The 24,990-nt window shown below is 43.0% G+C and overlaps 1 protein-coding gene across 1 annotated transcript in view; it reads left to right on the top strand.

Annotated features, from left to right (window-relative positions):
• The window catches only part of PRKAG1 (protein kinase AMP-activated non-catalytic subunit gamma 1), a 32,660-nt gene extending 8,124 nt beyond the window's left edge, over positions 1-24,536 (top strand). Inside the window, exons 3-13 of the mRNA XM_073563411.1 lie at positions 36-136; positions 804-885; positions 961-1,019; positions 4,473-4,518; positions 4,649-4,703; positions 4,790-4,916; positions 5,029-5,194; positions 21,671-21,708; positions 21,794-21,940; positions 23,648-23,741; positions 23,824-24,536. Of these exons, the coding sequence (XP_073419512.1) occupies positions 36-136; positions 804-885; positions 961-1,019; positions 4,473-4,518; positions 4,649-4,703; positions 4,790-4,916; positions 5,029-5,194; positions 21,671-21,708; positions 21,794-21,940; positions 23,648-23,741; positions 23,824-23,840 (932 nt within the window). The 3' untranslated portion in view covers positions 23,841-24,536. The remainder of the gene's footprint in view (positions 1-35; positions 137-803; positions 886-960; positions 1,020-4,472; positions 4,519-4,648; positions 4,704-4,789; positions 4,917-5,028; positions 5,195-21,670; positions 21,709-21,793; positions 21,941-23,647; positions 23,742-23,823) is intronic.
• Positions 24,537-24,990: the final 454 nt, after the last annotated feature.

The following is a 24,990-nucleotide window of genomic DNA, read 5'->3' as shown; positions in this document are numbered from 1 at the left end:
CTCCAGGCTTAACCTCTCTGTGTATTAATCCTCAGAGTCCGACAGTGAAGTGTACACTACTTTTATGAAGAACCACAAATGCTACGACCTTATCCCCATCAGCTCCAAGCTTGTGGTGTTCGATACCTCTCTGCAGGTGAGTAGAATTTATCAATGACATTTAGGAAGTGTGTGAAATGGGGGAAAGATAGCGAACTATGCCCCAACGAAGATTTTATTTGCGGTCTTTAGAACACTTTTAGACTATATATGAAATGCCGGCATTAGTTGACCAGTCACCAGTTTTTACTGTTATTTTGTTCCCGCTGCTCTGAGTAATACGTGTTATTTTGTTTTTTTTCCACTCCTACATACAGTTTTAGTGATATTTTAATACTTCGGTGTTTACCTGGAGGGCTTTGTTTACAGGATAATAATGCAGAGCTGTCTAAAGACATCCACCCAGAGAGTTCTGTGAGTCACCCCCTCTTGTAAAAGCCCCCAAAATTAACACTAAATACCAAAACCCCTCTCTCTGGAACCGCTTGGTAGATTAAAATAAGAGTTGGGAATAAAATAAGAGCAAAAACTAATTAATTGACCTGCTGACAGGACCTTTTTAGTCATTTCATTTTACCCTCTACAGATTTGTGAATTTTTTTTTTTTTCTAAAATTTTAGAACAGAACATGCAGGTATTTTTTTTTCTGTTCTAAAAAAAAAACAGACTCCAATATTAATCAATGGGCCCCGCTGCCTCTATATACATAACTAATGTAACCGATCATTTGTCATCCTAAAACTGGGTTTTAATACATTTTGCAGGTGAAGAAGGCTTTCTTTGCACTGGTCAGTAATGGTGTACGAGCAGCGCCCTTGTGGGACAGCAAGAAGCAGAGTTTTGTGGGTAGGTCACCAAACTACGTAGCAATTAATTTCTGAAAGCACATCTTGATTGCATTTTGTTGTTTTTCCAATGTAGGTATGCTGACCATCACTGACTTCATTAATATTCTGCATCGATACTACAAATCTTCCATGGTAAGTTTCCATTAAAGCTATGCATAATATAAGTCTAATAGTTATAGTCCAAAAAAATCACTATGGGGTCTTCATTTACATCTCAATCTATCCTTTTAGTTTCTCCTTGTTCCTTTTTTGAGGTGGCTCAATTGTCCCCTTTCTGAAAATATTTTCCATGTGCTCAGTTGTTAAAAAAACAAAAACAAAATGAGCTTTAGGTCCCCTCCCCTGGTTAAGCATTGTGTCTGCTACTCTAGAGGTGACGTCACATCTACAGTGCTGCTGCCAATAGCTGAGCTCTGCCGATGACACCGCTCTGGACCCGAGTCCATTTATAGAGCCATTAATTCCACAGCGCTTTACAGACATCATCATCACTGTCTACATAGGGAATCTAGACTCTGAGCTCAAATCTGTATGTCTTTGGCGTTTGGGAGGAAACCCACACAAACACGGGGAGAACATACAATCTCCTTGCTGATGCTGATTTGAACCCAGGACCCCAATGCTGCAATGTTACTGGAGTAACATTACTGGCGTAAGAAACGCTGCCAATATTGATGACCACGCCTTGTTCCAACCCAGTAACTCTCATCCCATCTTGACAGAGCAGCCCAAATCACCAACAATTTAAAAATGTTTGTGCAACACAGTGTGAGTACCTTGTTAGAGTAAAAAGAAAAAAAAGATGTTTGGAACCGTGTTAGCTAGCTGAAAAAAAGAACGATCTCCATGGGAAAAACAAGATAATCTTGTAGTTGTGATATCTTTTATTGGCTAGTGTTAGCCATCATAACTACAAGAGGATCTTGTTTTTCCCACAAAGAACATTCTTACCCGGCTAAAGAAGCTCTGCCAACTTTTTTTTTTTTTTTTTTTATTTAGTAATTTGTGCATAGGTGCATGTGATGTAGTGTGTATTAATATACTCACCTATTGCCGCTTTGGCCTGGATCCAGCACCGTCCCGCTCCTCTTCTCAGTGATGTCACGCTGCATTCTGCACACCCTGGAAGTGACTTTTTGCAATGTAATTCTATGGAGCATCAGAACAAGGCCCAATTTACTCTCATTGTAATAGCATCTCCTGCATAGTGAGTGAGTTGGCTAATCGCAATTAAGTCACTGAGAAGAGGAGCAGAAGAGCGCTGGACCAAGGAGAGAGCAGCGGTAGGTGAGTATATTAATACACTCACACTACATTACATACATACACTTGTGCTCAAAAATTTACATACCCCAGTAGAATTTTTGCTTTCTTGGCCTTTTTTCAGAGAATATGAATAACACCAAAACTTTTTCTCCACTCATGGTTAGTGGTTGGGTGAAGCCATTTATTGTCAAACTACTGTGTTTTCTCTTTTTAAATCATAATGACAACCCAAAACATCCAAATGACCCTGCTCAAAAGTTTACATACCCTGGTGATTTTGGCCTGATAACATGCACAGAAGTTGACACAAATGGGTTTGACTGGCTACTAAAGGTAACATCCTCACCTGCAAGGCTAGTTTCACATTAGCGCTCTTGAGCGCAGCGACGGCCCGCGCACGGCCGCCGCTAAGCCCCGCCCCCTGCCGCGCCTCTGCCGGTAGCTCCGCCTACCGGCGCATGACACTGCATGCATCCCCTATCTTTATCACTGGGGGCGCAGGCCGTGCGCAGTATGCGTTTGGCGGCGCATGCGTGCTTTTCACGGTACGCCAAACGCAACCTGCTGCAGTTTGTTTGCGCTCGGCGCACCGTGAAAAGGACGCATGTGCCACCAAACGCATACTGCGCACGGCCTGCGCCCCCAGTGATAAAGATAGGGGACGCAGGACGCATGCAGCGTCATGCGCCGGTAGGCGGAGGCGCGGCAGGGGGCGGGGCTTAGCGGCGGCCGTGCGCGGGCCATCACTGCGCTCAAAAGCGCTAATGTGAAACTAGCCTAACCTGTTTGCTTGTAATCAGTGTGTGTGCATAAAAGCTGAGTGAGTTTCTGGGATCCAGACAGACTCTTGCATCTTTCATCCAGCCACTAATGTTTCTGGATTGTGACACATGGGGAAAGCAAAAGAATTGTCAATGGATCTACGGTAAAAGGTAGTTGAACTGTATAAAACAGGAAAGGGATACAGAAAGATATCCAAGGAATTGATAATGTCAGTCAGCAGTGTTCAAAGTGTGATTATCAAGTGGAAAATCAGGGGCTCTGTAAAAACAAAACCACGGTCTGGTAGACCAACAAAAGTTTAGTCCACAACTGCCAGGAAAATTGTTCGGGATGCAAAGAAAAACCCACAAATAGCATCAGCTGAAATACTGGACTCTCTGAAAACTAGCAATGTGGCTGTTTCAAGATGCACAATAAGGAGGCACGTGAAGAAAAATGGGCTGCATGGCCGAGTCACCAGAAGAAAGTCATTACAGTGCAAATGCCACAAAGTATCTCGCCTACACTATATGGAAAACAGCACAGCGAAGGGCCTCAAAACTTATGGAACAAGGTAATTTGGAGTGATGAGACCAAAGCTGAACTTGGCCACAACCATAAATGTTACATGATAAAAGGAACACCATTCTTACTGTTAAGCACGGAGGTGGATCGCTGATGATTTATGGTTGTTTGAGCTACAAAGGCAAAGAGAACTTGGTCAAAGTTGAAGGAAAGATGAATGCAGCACACTATCAGCAAATACTGGAGGCCAATTTGCTATCATCAGCCCGAAAGCAGCGCATGGGACGTATTTGGACATTCCAACATGACAACGATCCAAAACACAAGGCCAAGTGGAGCTGTCATTGCCTACAGCAGAACAAAGTGAAGATTCTGGAGAGGCCATCTCAGTCTCCTGACCTCAATATCATTAAGCCACTCTGGGGAGATCTCAAGCGTGCAGTTCATAGTAGAGAGCCCAGGAATTTACAGGTACTGGAGGCTTTCTCCCCAGATGAGTGGGCAGTTTTATCACCTGAGAAAATAAAGAACCTCATCCACAACTACCACAATAGACTTCAAGCTGTCATTGATGTTAGAGGGGGCAGTGCACGGTGTTAAGAAATGGGGTATGTTAACTTTTGACCAGGATCATTTGGATGTTTTGGGTTGTCATTATGATTTAAAAAGAGAAAACACAGTAGTTTGACAATAAATGGCTTCTCCCAACCACTAACCATGAGTGAGAAAAAAGGTTTGGTGTTATCATTCATATTCTCTGTAAAAAGGCCAAGAAAGCAAAAATTCTTCCGGGGTATGTAAAATTTGAGCACATCTGTATATACACATATTTAGTGAATAAAAAACTTAGTGGAAGTGCTTCTTTAATGAATGTATCTACCAATCTGAGTGTCCCCCGGGGCACTGTATCATGGGGGGGTTACTGTGATAATACAGCGTTTGTCCTTGAGCGATTACTGAAAAGCAGAGTGACTTCTACAACTTGTAATTGATGAGTAGTTAATAGTTACCTTGATATCTGTGTGTTATCAGGTGCAGATTTATGAGCTGGAGGAGCATAAGATTGAGACGTGGAGAGGTGAGCACTTGCTGGGTACATAGTTAATATTTGGCCGGGGGCTATAACTGTACTGTAGATAAGCCTCAATATTTTCTAATGAAGGGATAAGATCGCTGAGTTTGGATAATTACGCAATTGTTTTCTCCAGAGGTTTATTTGCAAGACTCCTTCAAGCCTTTGGTCAGCATATCGCCCAGTGCCAGGTGAGCACGCCATTCTGTGTTCCTGTAATAAGAATATGATTGTTGCATTGATCAAACACACTCATACATGTATTTTTATCCATTAGCTTGTTTGATGCTGTGTCTTCCCTAATAAAGAACCGTATTCATCGCCTTCCCGTCATTTCTCCGGACTCTGGAAATACTCTGTATATATTAACACACAAACGCATTCTTAAATTCCTCAAGCTTTTTGTGAGTCCATTTCCATTCTTGATCATTTTATTTATTTTATTTTTTTTTTTGCAATTTTTGATTATTTTTTTTTTTTTGCCTTTTTCCCCCGACAACCTGATTTTCTCCACAGATGTCAGAAATGGAGAAGCCGAGTTTTGTGAATCGAACATTAAGAGAGCTGAAGATTGGAACTTACGATAACATTGCCAAGGTTCATCCCAACACTCCAGTATATGTTGCCTTGGGTATTTTTGTGCAGCGTCGGGTCTCTGCTTTGCCCATTGTGGATGATTCTGGTAAGAGTTGCTCTTATGAAAAGTATTTTACGGTAAAATATCAAAATGTATTTTCTTTCCTTTACGAATATAATCCTCATTCATTATTTAAGCAGGCTCAGTTTCAGAGATGGAAGTGTGGCAGTGGCAGTGCTGCAGATCATCTACTCTATTGGGGCTGAACTCCAGTGCCTGTATAATCACTGCTGAAAATACAGTGCTCAGAAAAGCACAGTGGTAGCCCCCAAAGGTCATCTCATCAGGCCTTCATAATGTATCCTAAGTGCTGGAAAACCCGTCCTCGGAAAGTAGTTTATAGTTTAAAGGGAATCTGTCACCCTTTTTTTCGGCTTGCAGCTGCCGGCATAGACATCGGGGGCTTATCTTCAGGATTACAGAATGCTGTAGATAAGCCCCCGATGTCTATGCCGGCAGCTAATAGGGGAAAAAAAGGGTGACAGATTCCCTTTAAATCTCGGCAAAGCTGCAACCAAAAAAAAGCACAGCATAGATATGGATCCATTGCCCAAGGTAGATACCTAAACATCTAAGGCCTCTTTCACACTTTAGTTTTTTGTTTCAGTTAAAATACGCCCAAAAGGCGGAAAAGCGGATCCGTTTCTAACTGATGTGAACGGATGGCACAGGATCCTTATTTTGACGGATCCGCAGAATTTTAAAGGAACAGCTGGCCGGAGAGTGAGAGAGAGTGAGAGACTTTTTTTCCTCCGCGAGAAAGGATTTCAGGGTTAATTTTCTCCCTGACTTCCTTTCATGCGCAATGGAAAATGCGGATCCAACAACAACAAAAAAACGTTGCAGGGTCCGTCCAGGCATGCCGGCGGATGAAAAAAATTTGGCGGATCCTCACAAAAACGGCTCCAACGGATTGCCATCCGTTAAGATCCGCCAGTAATGCAACTCAATGGGGGAAAAAAACGGATCTGCAAAAAAAATGGCGGATCCGTTTTTTTCAAAACATGGCGGATTTTGACTGATGGTCAAAAACGGAAGTGTGAGAGAGGCCTAAGCAAGATTAGTGGCAGAAATATCAAGACCCATCCTATTAGGCCAGCAGTAGCCCAACGAATGAGTAGCACATGCGTTTGTTGGGTGCGAGGATTTTAATAGCCTGATTTTCTGTGAACATAGTGTTCTGGTCGGCAGGTATATATAGGCCATTAAAGGGAACCTGTCAGCTGATGCATGCTGCAACGCTTTCATTAAAGCTTACTTTCTCAGATTCTTCATTGAGTGACACAGGAACGATGGGTTAATATGCTGCCACCTGGAGGCTGACACTAAGAATACATATTAGAAAAAAATAGACTCTTCCCAAACAGTCTACACTAGGCCAGCTGACACCTCGCAATAGTTCAGCTTAAGGCCCTTTTACATTTAGCGATGCACCAGCGATCCGACCCGGTCAGGATCGCTGGTGCATCGCTAAATGATCGCTAGTGAGCTTTCATACAGAAAGACCTCACAGCGATGCAGCAGCGACGCAGCGCACAATACTTACCATTCACACACAGCGATCCTGGCGTCCTCCCGCCCGCCTCCACGCGTCACTCGTCGTCACAGCAGGAAGTCTCGGCAGGAAGCGCCCGACGAGAAATGGAGCCGGACATTCTCGCGCGATCAGCGATGGACAGCGGGGGAGCCGGTCGCTGGTAAGTATCACACATAGCGATATCGCTAGCAATATCGCTATAACGTCACAAAACCAGTGACGTTTTAGCGATATTGCTAGCGATATCGCTTAGTGTAAAACCCCCTTTAGTCTTCTGTCCACATATTTCCTGACATCTTACGTTTGCATCTATGGATGTAAGTCTTAGCAGGAAGTACTACAAGCGGCAATTGCTCCTAGTGCTGTGGCGTCAGTAAGCCAAAGTTCTGACACCTCAATTTCCCTGACTCCCGGCCTCACAGCCCTGCCTCACTACTGAGCACGCACATAAAGTAGTAATAATAATTTTATTTCTATAGCGCCAACATATTCCGCAGCACTTTACATTATAGAGAGGACATCTACTGACAATAGACATTGCAGCATACCAATAAACACATAGATCAAAACAGATACCAAGAGGAGTGCGGGCCCTGCTCGCAAGCTTACAATCTATGAGGAAAAAGGGGAGACATGAAAGGTGGGTGGTAACAGTTGCTTTTGTTTGGACCAGCCATAGTGTAAGAATCGGGTGTTCCTATGATGCTGCATGAACCATTTAACAGTCTAAATATGTAACAGTACAGACACAGAGGGCTATTAAATGCATAAACCATGTGAGAACATGATGCAAGGAACCTGGTTATGGTAAAAAAAAATTTAATGACCCACACAGGGAGATTTAGGTTAATGCGTTGAGGCGATAGGCCAGTCTGAATAAATGATGAAACCGATTGACCTGGTTAGCAATACCACAAAGAAACGCAGGAAATTAAAAGAAAAAAATTATATAAAATTCCTGATATCAACGTTTAAAAGTGGATGCTCATGGATGAATGGTAGACCATTCGAGAGAAACTGCATACCGAATCACAGGGAAAAGCCTGAATTTAATGGTCAATAATACAAATATAATAAAAAATATTTTTTAAAAAATATAAAAATATAAGAAACAGTAATAATCTTTAAATATACCTTTATTATACAATAGTGGTACATAAATATAAAAAAATATAAAAAAATGTGATGGCTAATATTGCACTTTTGCATCTTGTTATTTAACATATTCACATTTTGTGCAAGCCCATATAACTGTTTTGGCGCTTGATATATACACATTTGTTTGGTCACCGTTTTATTCATTAATTTTTCTGGTAAGGTGTAAACTATACTACTTTATAATATGGACCGCTGTGTATGTGTATGAAACCTATATTGGTATATATTTTAATTGCTTTGAGCACACATTGCTTTTTTATATTTATGTATTTATGAGAAAAACGGAAATTTGGCGAAAATTTTGAAAATTTCGCAATTTTCCAACTTTGAATTTTTATGCCCTTAAATCACAGAGATATGGCACCCAAAAAACTTGATAACTAACATTTCCCACATGTTTACTTTACATCAGCACAATTTTGGAACCAAAATTTTTTTTTGTTAGGAAGTTATAAGGGTTAAAAGTTGACCAGCGATTTCTCATTTTTACAACACCGTTTTATTTTTATGGACCACATCACATTTGAAGCCACTTTGAGGCGTCTATATGATAGAAAATACCCAAAAGTGACACCATTCTAAAAACTGCACCCCTTAAGGTGCTCAAAACCACATTCAAGAAGTTTATTAACCCTTTAGGTGCATCACAGGAATTTTTTTGAATATTTAAAAAAAAATGAACATCTAACTTTTTTTCACAAAAAAAATACTTCAGGTTCAATTTTTTTTATTTTACCAAGGGTAACAGGAGAAATTGGACTGCAAAAGTTATTGTGCAATTTGTCCTGAGTACGCTGATACCTGATATGTGGGGGGGAACGACTGTTTCGGCGCATGGCAGACCTCAGCAGGGAAAGAGCGCCGTTTGACTTTTTCAATGCAAAATTGTCTGGAATTCAGATCGGACGCCATGTCACGTTTGGAGAGTCCCTGATGTACCTAAACAGTGGAAACCCCCTACAAGTGACCCCATTTTGGAAACTAGACCCCCCAAGGAACTTATCTAGATATGTGGTGAGAACTTTGAACCCACAAGGGCTTTACAGAAGTTTATAACGTACAGCGGTACAATTAAAAAATCACATTTTTTCCACAAAAATGAGCTTTTCACCCCAATTTTTATTTTCCCAAGGGTAACAGGACCCTAAAAGTTATTGTGCAATTTGTCCTGAGTACGCTGATACCCCACATGTGGGGGTAAACCACTATTTGGGCGCATGGCAGAGCTCGGAAGGGAAGCAGCGCCATTTGACGTTTTTGGCTGGAATTGAGATCAGACATCATGTCGCGATTGGAAAACCCCTGATGTACCAAAACAGTGGAAACCCCCCACAAATGACACCATTTTGGAAACTAGACCCCCTAAGGAACTTATCTAGATGTGTGGTGAGCACTTTGAACCCCCCAGTGCTTTACAGAAGTTTATAACGCCCGGGCGTGAAAATAAAAAATTCTTATTTTTTCCACAAACATGATCTTTTAGTCACCATTTTTTTATTTTCCCAAGGGTACCAGGAGAAATTGGACCCCAAAAGTTGTTGTCCAATTTGTCCTGAGTATGCTGATACCCCATATGTGGGAGAAAACTACTGTATGGGCACACGTTGGGGCTCGGAAGGGAAGTAGTGACGTTTTGGAATGCAGACTTTGATGGAATGGTCTGCGGGTGTTATGTTGCCTTTGGAGAGCCCCTAATGTACCTAAACAGTGTAAACCCCCACAAGTGACCCCATTTTGAAAACTAGACCCCCTAAGGAACTTATCTAGATGTGAGGTGAGCACTTTGAACCCCCAAGGGCTTCACAGAAGTTTATAATGCCCGGGCATGAAAATAAAAAAAATCGTATTTTTTCCACAAACATGATCAATTAGTCCCCAATTTTTTTATTTTCCCAAGGGCAACAGGATAAATTGAACCCCAAAAGTTGTTGTCCAATTTGTCCTGAGTACGCTGACACCCCATATGTGGGAGAAAACTACTGTATGGACACACGTCAGGGCTTGGAAGGGAAGTAGTGACGTTTTGTAATGCAGACTTTGATGGAATGGTCTGCGGGTGTCATGTTGCCTTTGGAGAGCCCCTAATGTACCTAAACAGTGGAAACCCCCCACAAATGACCCCATTTTGAAAACTAGACCCCCTAAGGAACTTATCTAGATGTGTGGTGAGCACTTTGAACCCCCAAGGGCTTCACAGAAGTTTATAATGCCCGGGCATGAAAATAAAAAAATCGTATTTTTTCCACAAACATGATCAATTAGTCCCCAATTTTTTCATTTTCCCAAGGGTAACAGGAGAAATTGGACCCCAAAAGTTGTTGTCCAATTTGTCATGAGTACGCTGACACCCCATATGTGGGAGAAAACTACTGTATGGACACACGTCGGGGCTCGGAAGGGAAGCAGTGACGTTTTGGAATGCAGACTTTGATGGAATGGTCTGCGGGTGTCATGTGCGTTTGGAGAGCCCCTGATGTACCTAAACTATTGAAACTTCCCACAAGTGACCCCATTTTGGACACTAGACCCCCCACGGAACTTATCTAGATGTGTGGTGAGCACTTTGAACCCCCAAGTGCTTCACAGAAGTTTATAACGCTCGGACGTGAAAATAAAAAAATCATTTTTTTCCACAAAAATGATATTTTTGCCCCCAATTTTTTATTTTCCTAAGGGTAACAGGAGAAATTGGACCCAAAAAATTGTTTTGCAATTTGTCTTGAGTAGGCTGATACCCTACATGTGGGGGTAAAACACTGTTTGGGCGCATGGCAGAGCTTGGAAGGGAAGGAGCACCATTTGACTTTTTCAACTCAGAATTGGCTGGAATTGAAATCTGACGCCATGTTGCATTTGGAGAGACCCTGATGTGCCCAAACAGTGGAAACCCCCAATTCTAACTCCAACCCGAACCCCAACACACCCCTAACCCTAATCTCAGCCCTAACCCTAACCGTAATGGAAAAATGGAAATAAATACATTTTTTTTATTTTATTATTTTTCCCTAACTAAGGGGGTGATAACGGGGGGTTTGATTTACTATTTATGGCGGTTTTTATGTTTGGCGGCTGTCGCACGCTAAAAGACGCTTTTTATTGTAAAAATAGTTCTTGCATCACCACATATTGAGAGCTATAATTTTTCCGTATTTTGACCCACCGAGTCATGTGAGGTCTTATTTTTTGCGGGACGAGTTGACGTTTTTATTGGTACCATTTTCAGGCACGTGACATTTTTTGATCGCTTTTGATTCCGATTTTTGGGACGCAGAATGAACAAAAACTAGCGTTTCATGAATTTCTTTTGGGCGGGGTGCGTTTACACCATTCCACGTGTGGTAAAATTGATAAAGCGGTTTTATTCTTCGGGTCAGTACGGTTACAGCAATACCTCATTTAGGTCGTTTTTTTATGTTTTGTCGGTTTTATGCAATGAAAACTATTTTTTATAAAAAATAATTATTTTTGCATCGCTTTATTCTGCGAGCTATAACTTTTTTATTTTTTCGCTGGTGATGCTGTGTGGTGGCTTGTTTTTTGCGGGACTAGATGACGTTTTCAGCGGTACCATGGATATTTATATGCGTCTTTTTGATCGCGCGTTATTACACTTTTTGTTTGGTGGTATGATAATAAATCATTATTTTTTGCTTCGTTTTTTATTTTTATTTTTTAAGGGGTTCGCTAAAGGGGTTAACTAATGGGACAGTTTTATAGGGCGGGTCGTTACGGACTCGGCGATACCTAATATGTGTACTTTTATTGTTTTTTGTTTTTTTTTTTATTTTCAAAAAATGGATTTATTTGGGGGAATATTTTTTTTTTTTTTTTTTTGTAATTTATTTGGCAATTTTTTTTTTTTAAATTATTTTAACACTTTTTAAAAAAAAATTTTTTACTTTATTAAATAGTCCCAGGTGGGACATCACTGTTCTGTGACAGATCGCTGATCTGTCACATCACAGATCACTGTGACAGATCAGCGATCTGTCACAGGCAGTGCACAAGGCTTCCTCATGCCTGCGCTTTGCAGGCACTGAGGAAGCCAGCTTCCTGCAGGCCCCCGTCGCCATCTTGGATTCGGGGCCTGCAGGAATGGAGCCCCCGGCAGCAGCGCTGCACATTGCGCTGCCGTGGGGGCTCTGGGAAGCACGGATGGAGCCCCCTCCCTGCCGATGCTTCCCTTTAACTCCCGGTACACCGCGATCATGTTTGATCGCGGTGTGCAAGGGGTTAACGTGTCGGGGGCGGTCCGTGACCCCCCTGACACATTGTGTCGGGTGTCAGCTGTGATAATCAGCTGATCGCGGTAGACGTACTATCCCGTCCATGGGCATAGGGGCCTGGGTCCCATGGACGGGATAGTACGTCGGATGTCATGAAGGGGTTAAAACTGTGGGGATTGGGGATTAATCGTATTAACCTGGGTAGTGCATTCCAAAGAAATGGCGCAGCATATGAAACGTCTTGTAGATGGGAGTGGGAGGTTCTGATTATTAAGGATGTTAACCTCAGGTCATTAGCAGAGCGGAGGGCACGGATAGGGTGGTAGGCTGAGTGCAGCACAGACATTTCATAACTTTCCCAAATGATTATGAAAACATTTACAGCACATCCTGCTCTGAACTACTGTACCAATGGGAAAGACAAGCATGAGGTCTGAGGGACAGTGAAAGTGTTCAAATGGATGGAAAAAGTGCTTAATAGAAGGAGAACAGCATGGTGAAAGACCTCTGGAAGCATCTCTAACTCCCCATATCGCTGAGAACAATGGTGTCACACTTTCACTCCACTTTAAGGACCGACAAAATATTCAAAATCAATGAGAAATTGGAGTTTACAGGAAAAAATATTATATATTTTTCTGTATAATGACTTGTATATAAGGAAATATTTAAAGATTTTTTTTAAAAATTATAATTTATTAAACCAAAATTGGATTTTAATTAAAAAATTGGAAATTTCAGTGTAAGCAAGAAGTGCCATCAATTAGGGACTTATTGTATTAGACATAAAGGAGAGCCTCATACACATTCTGTCCAAATTGTCATGTAGTGGTATTCCTAGACTCAAAAAGGCTATGTACTAAGTGCAAATCCTGCCAAAAATAAGCAGGATCATCCATGCACTCTTGAGGGCACCAATTGTCTTGCCTCATAAAAAAATTAAGAAAGGGTAGATGTGCTTCTTCTACACTCATAAAGGCTTTGCACAAAGTCCATAGACTCTAGAAGGCAACAACTGGCGGGCTTCATTCAAATATTGAACGTTAAAAACACTTTATGTGCTGCTGTCATCAGTGTGGAAAAGTTGGGTCTAATCCAGAAAGCACCTGGTTGTTACGACTCGGTGGCACTTAATTCCTACCCGGACAAGATGCTAGTGCAGAGCAGCATAATACCTCCATCGCATAGAGGGACAGCTCATGACACGAGTCGGTGAGCTGACACTTGCATGCCTTGTTGCAGCACTGCCAGAGCTAAGGCAGCTGTAGCCAACTTGTGGAAATGCTCGCTGATGCGGCATACCTTGACCAGAAGCTCTGGCAAATCTGCGTATGTTTTCAAAAAATGCTGAACTACTAAGTTGAGCATGTGTGCCAAGCATGGTACGTATGTGAGCTTGCCAACACCCATTATCACATACGACAATGCCTGGTTGGAGGTTAAGCAGCCAAAGCCACAGATCTGTCTGGTCTGTTATTCCTTTAAGTAACTCTGCTGCGGTGTGCGGTTTGTCTCCTGGACAAATTAGCTTCAGCAGAACCTGTTGCCACTTCACTGAGGCAGTTCTGCATAGTTTCCGGCTCATGTGGACGATGTGCTCTGAGATGACACATTGGAGATGGAGGATGAGGAGGATCAATTGGGGATGCAGGAACTAATGTATGACATGGAGGAAACCCTGATAGAAGTAAGGCCAGCATTCATCGACGTCAGGAGCACATGTGCCAGGGTAGGACTCCACTCCAGCATCCACAATGTTCACCCAGTGTGCCATCAAGGAAATGTAGCGTCCCTGGCTACAATTTCTTGGGAGCTGAGTACCGAGGTGCGGCTGCCGCCATGAGTCGGTGGAACAAGTCTAAACAGAAACTTTTCCACTTCAAGCAGCCTGGAAATGTGCCTGTTTAACCTATGGGCCTGTGGCTTGGTGGCTGGAAGCTTTCTCTTTCTTTTCAAGGCCTGGGGTAGGGACAGCAGAACACTGCTGGGACAAGGATTTGGAAGCGCCTGATGATGGTTCGTCAGAATGTCGAAGGACAGGTGCAGGGTGGAAGCCATCTGTGCCAGTGTCATGGACAGGGGACTGGAAGCACCTAGCAAATGTGAAGAGACAGTATTGTAAACCGCTGGTAGTGCTGGCACCAATCATAGACCCAGGCATTCGGCCCACCCAGGCGGGTGCTTAACCCCTTAACGACCGCCGATACGCCTTTTAACGGCGGTAATTAAGGGTACTTAAACCACAGCGCCGTTAATTCACGGCGCTGTGATTTAAGTGAATAGCGCCCCCCAGTGTCGGATTTTCTCCGGGGTCTCGGCTGCCAGGGGTAGCCGAGACCCCAGAGAACATGAATCGGTCGGTTTTTACCGACCCCCGCTTTTGCGATCGCCGTTATTAACCCTATAACGGCGACCGCAAAAAAAAAAAGCCGCGATTTTACATTTAATTTCTCTTTCCTCTGATGTGATCGCACATCAGAGAATAGAGAAATGGGGTCCCCGATCCCCCCGGTCCCCTCCCGGTACCTCTCCCTTGTCCTCCGTCCCCTCCCGGTGGTCCCGCGCCCGCCGGCGTCATCCGATGGGCGCCGCCATCTTGAAAATGGCGGGCGCATGTGCAGTGCGCCCGCCGGGAATCTGCTGGCTCCGGCTGGCAGATTCCATTCATTATTTTGATCACTATGATAAACGATCATAGTGATCAAAATAATAAAAATAGTACATTACCCCCCCTTTTATCACCCCCTTATTCTGGCACACATAATGAAATAAAAAAAAATTTTTTTTTCAGTTTTCCATAAGGGTTAGGGTTAGGCTAGGGTTAGGCTTAGGCTAGGGTTAGGTTAGGGTTAGGCTAGGGTTAGGTTAGGGTTAGGCTAGGGTTAGGTTAGGGCTAGGGTTAGGGTTAGGCTAGGGTTAGGGTTAGGCTAGGGTTAAGGCTAGGGTTAGGGTTGGGCTAGGGTTAAGGGTTAGGGTTGGGCTAGGGTTAGGGTTGGGCTAGGGTTAAGGGTTAGGGTTGGGCTAGGGTTAAGGGTTAGGGTTGGGCTAGGGTTAGGGCGAACTAGGGTTAGGATTAGGGATTAGGGTTGGGATTAGGGTTAGGGGTGTGTTGGGGTTAGGGTTGGAGCAAGAATTGAGGGGTTGCCACTATTTACCAACTTTGGGGGTCTAAAAATTGGGGTCTAAAAAATCACTTTTGTGGAAATAAAAAAGACTTTTTATTTTCACGGCTCTGCGTTTATAAACTTCTGTGACGCTCTTGGGGGTTCAAAGTGCTCACCACACATCTAGATAAGTTCCTTAGGGGGTCTAATTTCCAAAATGGGGTCACTTGTGGGGGGTTTCCACTGTTTAGGCCCATCAGGGGCTCTGCAAACGCAACATGATGCCCGCAGACCATTCCATCAAAGTCTGCATTCCAAAATGGCACTCCTTCCCTTCCGAGCTCTCCCATGCGCCCAAACAGTGTTTCCCCCCCACATATGGGGTATCAGTGTACTCAGGACAAATTGCATAATAACTGTGGGGGTATGATTTCTCCTGTTACCCTTGTAAAAATAAAAATTTGGGCGCGAAAAGATCATTTTTGTGGAAAAAAAATGGATTTCTTATTTTCACGGCTCTACGTTATAAACTTCTGTGAAGCACTTGAAGGTTCAAAGTGCTCACCACACATCTATATAAGTTCCTTAGGGGGTCTAATTTCCAAAATGGGGTCACTTGTGGGGTGGTTTCCACTGTTTAGGCCCATCAGGGGCTCTGCAAACGCAACATGATGCCCGCAGACCATTCCATAAACGTCTGCATTCCAAAATGGCACTCCTTCCCTTCCGAGCTCTCCCATGCGCCCAAACAGTGGTTCCCCCCCACATATGGGGTATCAGTGTACCTCAGGACAAATTGCATAATAACTGTGGGGGTATGATTTCTCCTGTTACCCTTGTAAAAATAAAAATTTGGGCGCGAAAAGATCATTTTTGTGGAAAAAAAATGGATTTCTTATTTTCACGGCTCTGCGTTTATAAACTTCTGTGAAGCACTTGAAGGTTCAAAGTGCTCACCACACATCTAGATAAGTTCCTTCATGGGTCTAGTTTCCAAAATGGAGTCACTTGTTGGGAGTTTCCACTGTTTAGGCCCATCAGGGGCTCTGCAAACGCAGCATGATGCCCGCAGACCATTCCATCAAAGTCTGCATTCCAAAATGGCACTCCTTCCCTTCCAAGCTCTCCCATGCACCCAAACAGTGGTTCCTCCCCATATATGGGGTATCAGCGTACTCAGGACAAATCGCATAATAACTGTGGGGGTATGATTTCTCCTGTTACCCTTGTAAAAAATAAAAATTTGGGGGTGAAAAGATCATTTTTGTGGAAAAAAAAATGGATTTCTTATTTTCACGGCTCTACGTTATAAGCTTCTGTGAAGCACTTGAAGGTTGAAAGTGCTCACCACACATCTAGATAAGTTCCTTAATGGGTCTAGTTTCCAAAATGGGGTCACTTGTTGGAGTTTTCCACTGTTTAGGCACATTAAGGGCTCTCCGAACGCAACATGGCATCCGATCTTAATTCCAGCCAATTCTGCGTTGAAAAAGTCAAACGGTGCTCCATCCCTTGCGAGCTCTGCCGTGTGCTGAAAAAGGGGTTTACCCCCACATATGGGGTATCGGCGTATTCAGGAGAAATTGTACAGCAAATTTTGTGGTTGATTTTCTCTTTTAACACTTGTGAAAATAAAAAAAATTGGTTCTGAAGTAATTTTTTTCCAAAAAAAAGTTAAATGTTAATTTTTTCCATCCACATTGCTTTCGTTCCTGTGAAGCACTTAAAGGGTTAATAAACTTCTTGAATGTGGTTTTGAGCACCTTGAGGGGTCTAGTTTTTAGAATGGTGCCACTTTTGGGTATTTTCTGTCATGTACACCCCTCAAAATGACTTTAAATATGATGTGGTCCCTAAAAAAAAATGGCCTTGTAAATTTTGTTGTAAAAATGAGAAATCGCTGGTCAACTTTTAACCCTTATAACTTCCTAACAAAAAAAAATTTTGCATCCAAAATTGTGCTGATGTAAAGTAGACATGTGGGAAATGTTATTTATTAAGAAATTTATGTGACACATCTCTCTGATTTAAGGGCATAAAAATTTAAAGTTTTAAAATTGCAAAATTTTAAAATTTTTTGCCATATTTCTGTTTTTTTCATAAATAAACACAAGACTTATCGAAGAAATTTTACCACTAACATGAAGTACAATATGTCACGAAAAAACAATCTCAGAATCAGCAGGATCCATTAAAGCGTTCCAGAGTTATAACCTCATAAAGGGACAGTGGTCAGAATTGTAAAAATTGGCCTGGTCATTAAGCTGCAAACTGGCTCTGTCGCTAAGGGGTTAAATGACATATGCCTGATCATGCTGGAGGGTAGGCTCTTAGTTGTCAGGCCCCTGCTGATTTTAGCACGGAGACAGCAGAAAAAAAGGCAGCAATGTTTTTACCTGCCGAGGCCTCCAGCCAAATGCACTTCAGGGTGCAGCAGGCCCATGTGGTTAAGATGGCAGTAACACAGGTGCAAAGATACTGATGAGACAGCCACTCACTACCTACCAATCCATGGAGGGGGTGGCTGCTTAGTATATGATTGCACAATGAGGACTTGTATGTAGCACTGTTCACACAGTAGTAATGCACAGCATCCAGGTTACCAGCCTATTAGTGACGCCCTTCTATTAGATCAGGCGGGCTGCCCAGCGCTATAAAGATGCATCCCACGTGAACAGGCACCACAGTTTACAAGACAAAATGGGCCTAGCTGCACCCTGATATTAAAGTGCAAAAAAAATACATATAAAATACGTGAGGTATTAGTCGATATTTTGGCCAAAGTATACAAGCCCGCAACCCATCGTCAATGGTCCTCACACTTGCGAGTCCTTATCACTAACAATAGATAGCAACTAAAAGAGGACCAAAATCCTTCAAAAAGACAACAGAAAAAAGACAGTAATGTTTTTACCTGTCTAGGCCTCCAGCCAAATGCACTTCAGGGTGCAGCAGGCCCATGTGATTAAGATGTTATCATATTTTTGGAGGATTTTAGTCCTCTTAGTTACTATCTATTGATCTTGGCATGGCACAGGCTGCAAATGACCATATTGTTGGGCTCAGAACTCTTTAAAAAATCCCCTGACTGGGGAAGACCTAACTCTTTGATGGAGAAATTCAGGAGAGTCATTGCTGTGTGGAGCAGTTGCCTGCCTTCTCCCTCTGGACACCCTACTGCCTCTTCCTGTCTGTTTTGGTGCTGCTAATCCATCCCCCTCAGCGTTGCTGGCCTTGCTCCGCATGTCAGATTCCTTGGTTGTGTCGGTGACTTCATCATCCACCACCGCGTCTTCCACTGCCACACCTTGGTCCTCTTGACTTGTTGACTTAACAACAACCTGACTTATTGGCAACTGTGTCTCATCATCTTTCTCCTTAGACAAAATTTGCTGTTCCTCACCATAATTTTCTTGTGGCCGCGGTGCTCTAGGTTTTGTGCATCACTAAACAGCATCTCCTACTGTCCCTCTTGGAACATCCAGGGTGAGAGGCCGCAATCAAGAAGTGAATTTGTATAGAGCTCCTCAGAATGTCCTAGTGTGGGATCACTAGTCTGGGACTCAACATGGTGGGAGGAAGGAGGATCAGGGTGAGGGTGAAGTGATCCAGCCTGTTAACTGGTGAGACTGGACTGTGTGGAAGACTGTGTGGTGCTGCCAAGCGTGCTGTAAGCATCTGATATCCAGTCGGTCACCTGTTTGCACTGGTGTGGCTTCAGAAGTGATGATACCGTTCCATCCTGCAAAGCGGGATATTAGCCTATGTATCTTGGATGGGCGTGTTTTTCGTGCTCTAGCAACAGGCGTAGTCGCACCTGCCCACGTCCTTGGCGTCTGTGTGCACCATCATCAGCACTTCAACTTCCCCGTCCCTTACCGTATGCCTTGCACATTTTCTAGTCGCTAGGTATCTTGAAACCAAGATAATTTTCATTTAAAAAAAACAAAAACGGTTACATGCAGCAGTCAGAGCGTATTTTTGGAATTTAATACCACCGTTATGTACCAAAAATCGCATAATGCTCTATAGATGAGTAATTTAAATCCAGAAACATTTTTCAACACTTTTTTTTGGAGTGTTAAAGAACACAGAAATGTAACAGAAAGCACATAATACTCTATATGGCTGACAATATAGTCAATTTTTTTTCACCCAAAAAACACAAACTTGATCAACTGCTGCAGCTACATATTTAGCAAAGGACTGTAAAGCCCTAATCTCTGCCTACAGACTCTATTCAGTCACTCTCCCTGCTACTGCAACTCTCCCTCCCTAGGCTAAATGCAGAATGTATCTGATACACACAGCAAAATTAGCCCTTACAAGGACTGTTAGTATGATGGTTCAGCTTCAGCACCAGTATCAAAACTACAGTACTCTGATTCATTAAACTGTGTACACATGCCTGGATAACTGCTCTCTCCCTGTAATAAACTTTCATAGAGCTGTGCCGTGGCATTAGTGTGCCGACCCTGGCGGCTCCTGTTCTTTTATAACCCCTGATGATGTCACATGACCAGCCAGTTACAGTAATGACACTACCAAGATGGCTACAGCATTACAGTGATGCACAGGCAATCCCAGCATGCTTATTGGCTGTGTAACACGCGGCAAACATACGTGACGGGGATTCGAATTTGAAATTGAGCACCGGCTGTTTGCTGAGTACCCAGATACTCAAGGGATATTCGAGTATCACCGAGCACGTTCACTGATCCCTAGTAAGGAAGAGTCACCTTTTTTTTCACCCTAAGATGTATTCTTAGGCTATGTGCACACGGTGCGGATTCTGCTGCGGATCCGCAGCGTTTCTGGCCCTGCGGGTCCGCAGCAGTTTCTGCTGCGTTGTACAGTACCATTGTTTTCAAAGGTCAAACCAAAAACGCTGTGCACATGCTGCGGATTTGCTGTGGGATACAATCCGCAGCATGTCAATAATTTGTGCGGAATCAGCTGCGGTTTCACGCCTTATCCATTGTGAGGTGTGAAACCACAGGACTTTTGACCTGCGGAGTTTGACAAATCCGCAGCTCTCAAAACTATGTGTGCACATAGCCTTAGGCCGGTTTCACATTTGCGTTAAAGGCCGCAGCGTCGGCCTGCGCACGGCCGCCGGTAGCGCCGCCTCCGGGTGCATGGCGCTGCATGCGTCCCCTATCTTTATCACTGAGGACACAAGCCGTGCGCAGTATGCGTTTGGCGGCGCCTGCGTCATTTTGACGGTGCGCCGAGTGCAACCAAATTGCAACAGGTTGCGTTTGGCGCACCGTCAAAAGGACGCAGGCGCCGCCGAAACGCATACTGCGCACGGCCTGCGTCCTCAGTGATAGGGGACGCATGACGCATGTAGCGTCATGCGCCCAGAGGCGGAGCTACCGGCGGAGGCGGGGCTTAGCGGCGACCATGCGCAGGCCGACACTGCGGCCTTTAACGCAAATGTGAAACCGGCCTTAGTGTTAGCCTCCAGGTGGCATAATATAACCCGGTGTTCCCCAATACCAAAAATGTTCATTTTGCCACATGTGTTTAGTAAGTCGCCCCAGCTTATTGATTTATCTATGATATCATGACAAATGTAAGCCAAACTGTATGTTCTAGTGGGGAAGGAAGGATTGTGCATGTTGGATATCCACATGTGCAGTCTTTTGTTTTGAAAGGTAAGAAGCTTCCAGAGGGGTCACATTTACTTACGAGCCATGAATGAACTTTTCCATCATTACCATTACTGCTGCCATATTTGGAAACACATCTGACTTGGAACGTAGTCACAAAGTTTGAAGAAAGCATTTACATTGTACAACTTTGCAAATGATGGTAATTTTTATGCGTGAAACTCAGCTCTTTATTGATGCACTGCTGAGCTGGCTGTCAGTCAGTGCTGAGGTGCAGTTACAGCCGCTGCTCACTATGCTCCGAGGGATGACTGAAAGCCGGAGGCTGCCTGCAGAAAGAAACTTATTTATTTATTTTTGTACAGTGCAGTGGCTGGGCAACTTTGGGAGGCTATTAACCTGCAGACTAACCCCACTTCTGTACGTTAATACAACTACTTTATAGTAGGCTGTTTTCACTATTTAGATTAGCATTGCTGGAAATATGCAATGCAAAGGGTGATTTTTATTTATTTTTTTCAGTTTGCTAAAATGCACACTATATATATTCTAGTGAAAATCATTTATTTTAATTAATGCAGAACCATGGAGAGAGAAATGCAGCCACGTTTCACAGTTATCCCCTTTGTATTGTCTTATTTATTTTTTTTTTACTTTTCAGTGTAAGGTTACAGTCACAATATAAGTATTTTACATTAGTATTTAAAGCCAAAACCAGGAGAGGAACAATAAGAGGAAAAGTATAATAGAAACCTGTCACCACTTCTGCATTTATCACCCACTCCTGGTTTTGGCTTACAAAGACTGATGTGAAATACTGACCAAATATTGAACATGTGACCGTGGCCTAAATATTAAAATTCTTGATTATTTCCCTGCAGGTCGGGTAGTAGATATCTATTCCAAGTTTGATGTCATTGTAAGTAACCTTGCAGTTCCTACCTCTATTAATTCCTAACCTATTCAAATACAGCACCCTTTACTTTTATCATGTTATGACCTAGAATTTAGCAGCTGAGAAGACCTACAACAATCTGGATATCACAGTAACGAAGGCACTTGGACATCGTTCTCACTATTTCGAGGGTGTTCTTAAGTGTTACCAGCATGAAACTCTTGAAACCATTATCAACCGCCTTGTAGAAGCCGAGGTAATGTCTAGCCCCTATAAAATGCATTTCTATGGCAAGATTATCAAGAATTAGTGCTCTTTTCCTGATAATCTTGCAGTCAAAACAGGCTGCCAATCACCTGATGAACGAGCGTTCAGAAGGTGAAGTAATCTTTTTGTTTTGCACAAAAGATAATCGTTCTTGACGGCACATTGTTTTATATAAACAGGACTCTCACTGCCGAGAACAATGGCAGCCTATGTGCACTGTGCGATCGTTCAGTGGGCATTGGGAAACACGGCCTTCCAGGCTATTAAACAACCACTAATCGGTATATGATCATCAGTCATTGCAAAATTGGGTAATGTAAACCCACCCTGAGCAATGAAGTACTGCTCCATACACGGGTCAGCCATTCTTGCTATCGGTGAAAAGTACTAATGTCCCAACTCCATTGGATTTTCACCTATCTACTGGATAAATGGAAAATATTTAATCTTGCCTCCAAACTTGTGTGTGCCTCTGTCCTGCAAATAATCTGTTAGCATTTTTTTTCACAATCTAGTTGTGTATTAGGCACCTTTCATACCTCCGATTTTTCGTGTCGAGAATACGTGCCTAATATAGTCTATGGGACTGTTCACATGTCCTCTTTTTTGAACATTAAGTGTCCCACGTACATCCCTCCCTCACACACACACATTCCTCAAAAAAAAATTAATAAATGGAGATCTGCTAAGTTTTGATAAAAGTCACTGTTTCATCTAACCCATGCAAATCTATAGGTAAGAGAAAAATTTAAAAAATGGATGCCATCCTAGTAGCGTGTGGTGTTCATTTCAGTGACTTCAGGGAGAGCTATTCTCACTAGTATTTTATATCTGGAGCTGAAATACAGACTATTATTAATAGCATCTCCTCCCCCCCATGAGATTTAAAGCACCACTCCAGCGTTTTAGTGAAGTGGTGTTAATAATCAGTCCGCTGCACTTAGACTCATATTTACCGGCTGCCATCTTCATTTGTTTACGGTGCCACTCATGATGGTCTCCAGCAGTTTGTGACCTGCACATCGCTGCTGGACGATCCGGAAGTCACAACTCCGTATAAGTCTGAGAGCCAGAGCGAGAATCTTGTAGACTTACGCTGAGAGTTTGTGACCATTACCGCTAACTACCTGTCAGTCACAAGTTTCAGTCACAAGATGGCAGATCGGGACCATAGTGGCTCTAGGAACAAATGAAGATGGTGGCTGGTAAGTACAATACTAGGTGCAGAGAACTTAGTGGCACCATTCCAGCTCTGAAACTTTAAAAAAAAAAAAAAACTGGAGTGGTGCTAAACCCATAGTTGAACTAGTAAATAATCTTTAGATTTAGTTTGATGAAATGAGCAATCTTCAGTTATGTTAGGTATTTGCAGGCTCACCGATAAAATCCCATTCCGGCTAGTTCTTTAATGGTTCCATTGAGATCTGCCGATCTCTTTACAAATCTCCAGTGATACAACTTCCCAACATGTGGCTGTGGCAGCTGCTGGCAATGGTAGTGACCCACCAGCATGAACTCGCTACTACGGTTAGTGACTGATGCAGTGGAGACACCGTGCCATCGCCAAAGCTTCGTAAACCATCTGTGGGGCATTTTTAAGCCTTATTTCTTTTTTCACATAGTACATATACAACCGATCTGCAGTTTTTGTAAGAACCTCATGAGCTTCTGACTTGATTATTACTTTTCTTTTTAGGTGCACAGGCTGGTGGTCGTGGATGACAATGATGTAGCCAAAGGAATAGTTTCTCTCTCCGATATTCTACAGTGTCTGGTTTTGACAACTGGAGGTGAGATGTCAATGAAGGATTATATAAGGTGTAAATTACGTGTGATGGTATCTCATGCCATTTATCTTGATCACCATTGTAGACGTCAAAAGCCTGTGACTGACCTGAACCTGTCCCATCGCGTCCAAGCTGTGGGGAAAGTGTTGCACACAAAGCCCGTCTCTTCAGATCTTGACTTCGATTAGCAATAAAAGGAAAACCTGTACCGGGCAAGTGGCTGCAACCTGCGGAGCGTCCTGTACCTGCAGATTTGATCTTAAGCAATACTTGGGGGCATTACTACAGATAGACCAATAATATAAGATTTGTGAGATCCTGGTAGACCAGTCACGGTGAAGTACACAGTATTGACCACTTTAACAGGAGTCCCTCTGAGCTCTGTTTTCTATACATGGCACTACTCTTTCTACTGTTTGTATAGCCTTTCATATCCCGGAGAACAGAAAGAAGACGACCAAATTATTTTGACAGCTTTGTTCATTGTGGTTCATGTGAATTAAAGTCCCATGATAAGTTTGCTGCACCTTACGTTAGGGACACATCCAAACTTTCCACATGAGTTTGAATATACTTTGCACTTGGCGGACTGACGTTACATGCCACTTTCTTTTTGTATTTTCATATTTTGTTTCGTCAACTGCATCTTGGGCAATGTAGTTGCTGTTGTTTGCGTAGAAATATATATTCCCTATTTTTGAAATGCAGCTAGGAGATTTTTTGATGATTCATGTCCATCATTTCAGAGTGGACAGGATGTCCCGATTTGTATACAATTAATAAAATTAACTTTGCTAATTGGTATGTATTGTTGATAAAAGGGCTCCACACCACAATGTATAACTAATGGCAGTAAAGGCTTTCTGCACAGGTTATCTCTACCTAATGTCAGTCATAACGAGTAATTTGTGAATTGGAGAAATAAAAAAAGTAAGGACCCTTAAAAAATCCCACATCCCGAGGAGGGGGGGATTGTTTTAGGGATTTACGTTTATTACCAGAGACTAAATGCAAGGCCGGGATCACACATGTGAGAAACTCGGCCGAGTCTCGCATGTTATTACTTGGCACTGCCGCCGGCACTCGGGAGCGGAGTGTGCTGCTCCATGTATTGCTATGCGGCCGCACGCTCCGATCTGAGTGCCGGCGACAGTGCCGGGTATTAACATGCGAGACTCGGCAGAGTTTCTCACGTGTGATCGCGGCCTAAAGTTGTATACCAAGCAAGGCAAATAATGACGCTCATGACCAC

Source organism: Dendrobates tinctorius, unplaced genomic scaffold (assembly GCF_039654945.1).
Source record: "Dendrobates tinctorius isolate UK_male_01 unplaced genomic scaffold, ASM3965494v1 ptg000388l, whole genome shotgun sequence".
NCBI classification, from domain to species: domain Eukaryota; kingdom Metazoa; phylum Chordata; class Amphibia; order Anura; family Dendrobatidae; genus Dendrobates; species Dendrobates tinctorius.
This window is presented reverse-complemented; position numbering and strand designations above follow the sequence as displayed.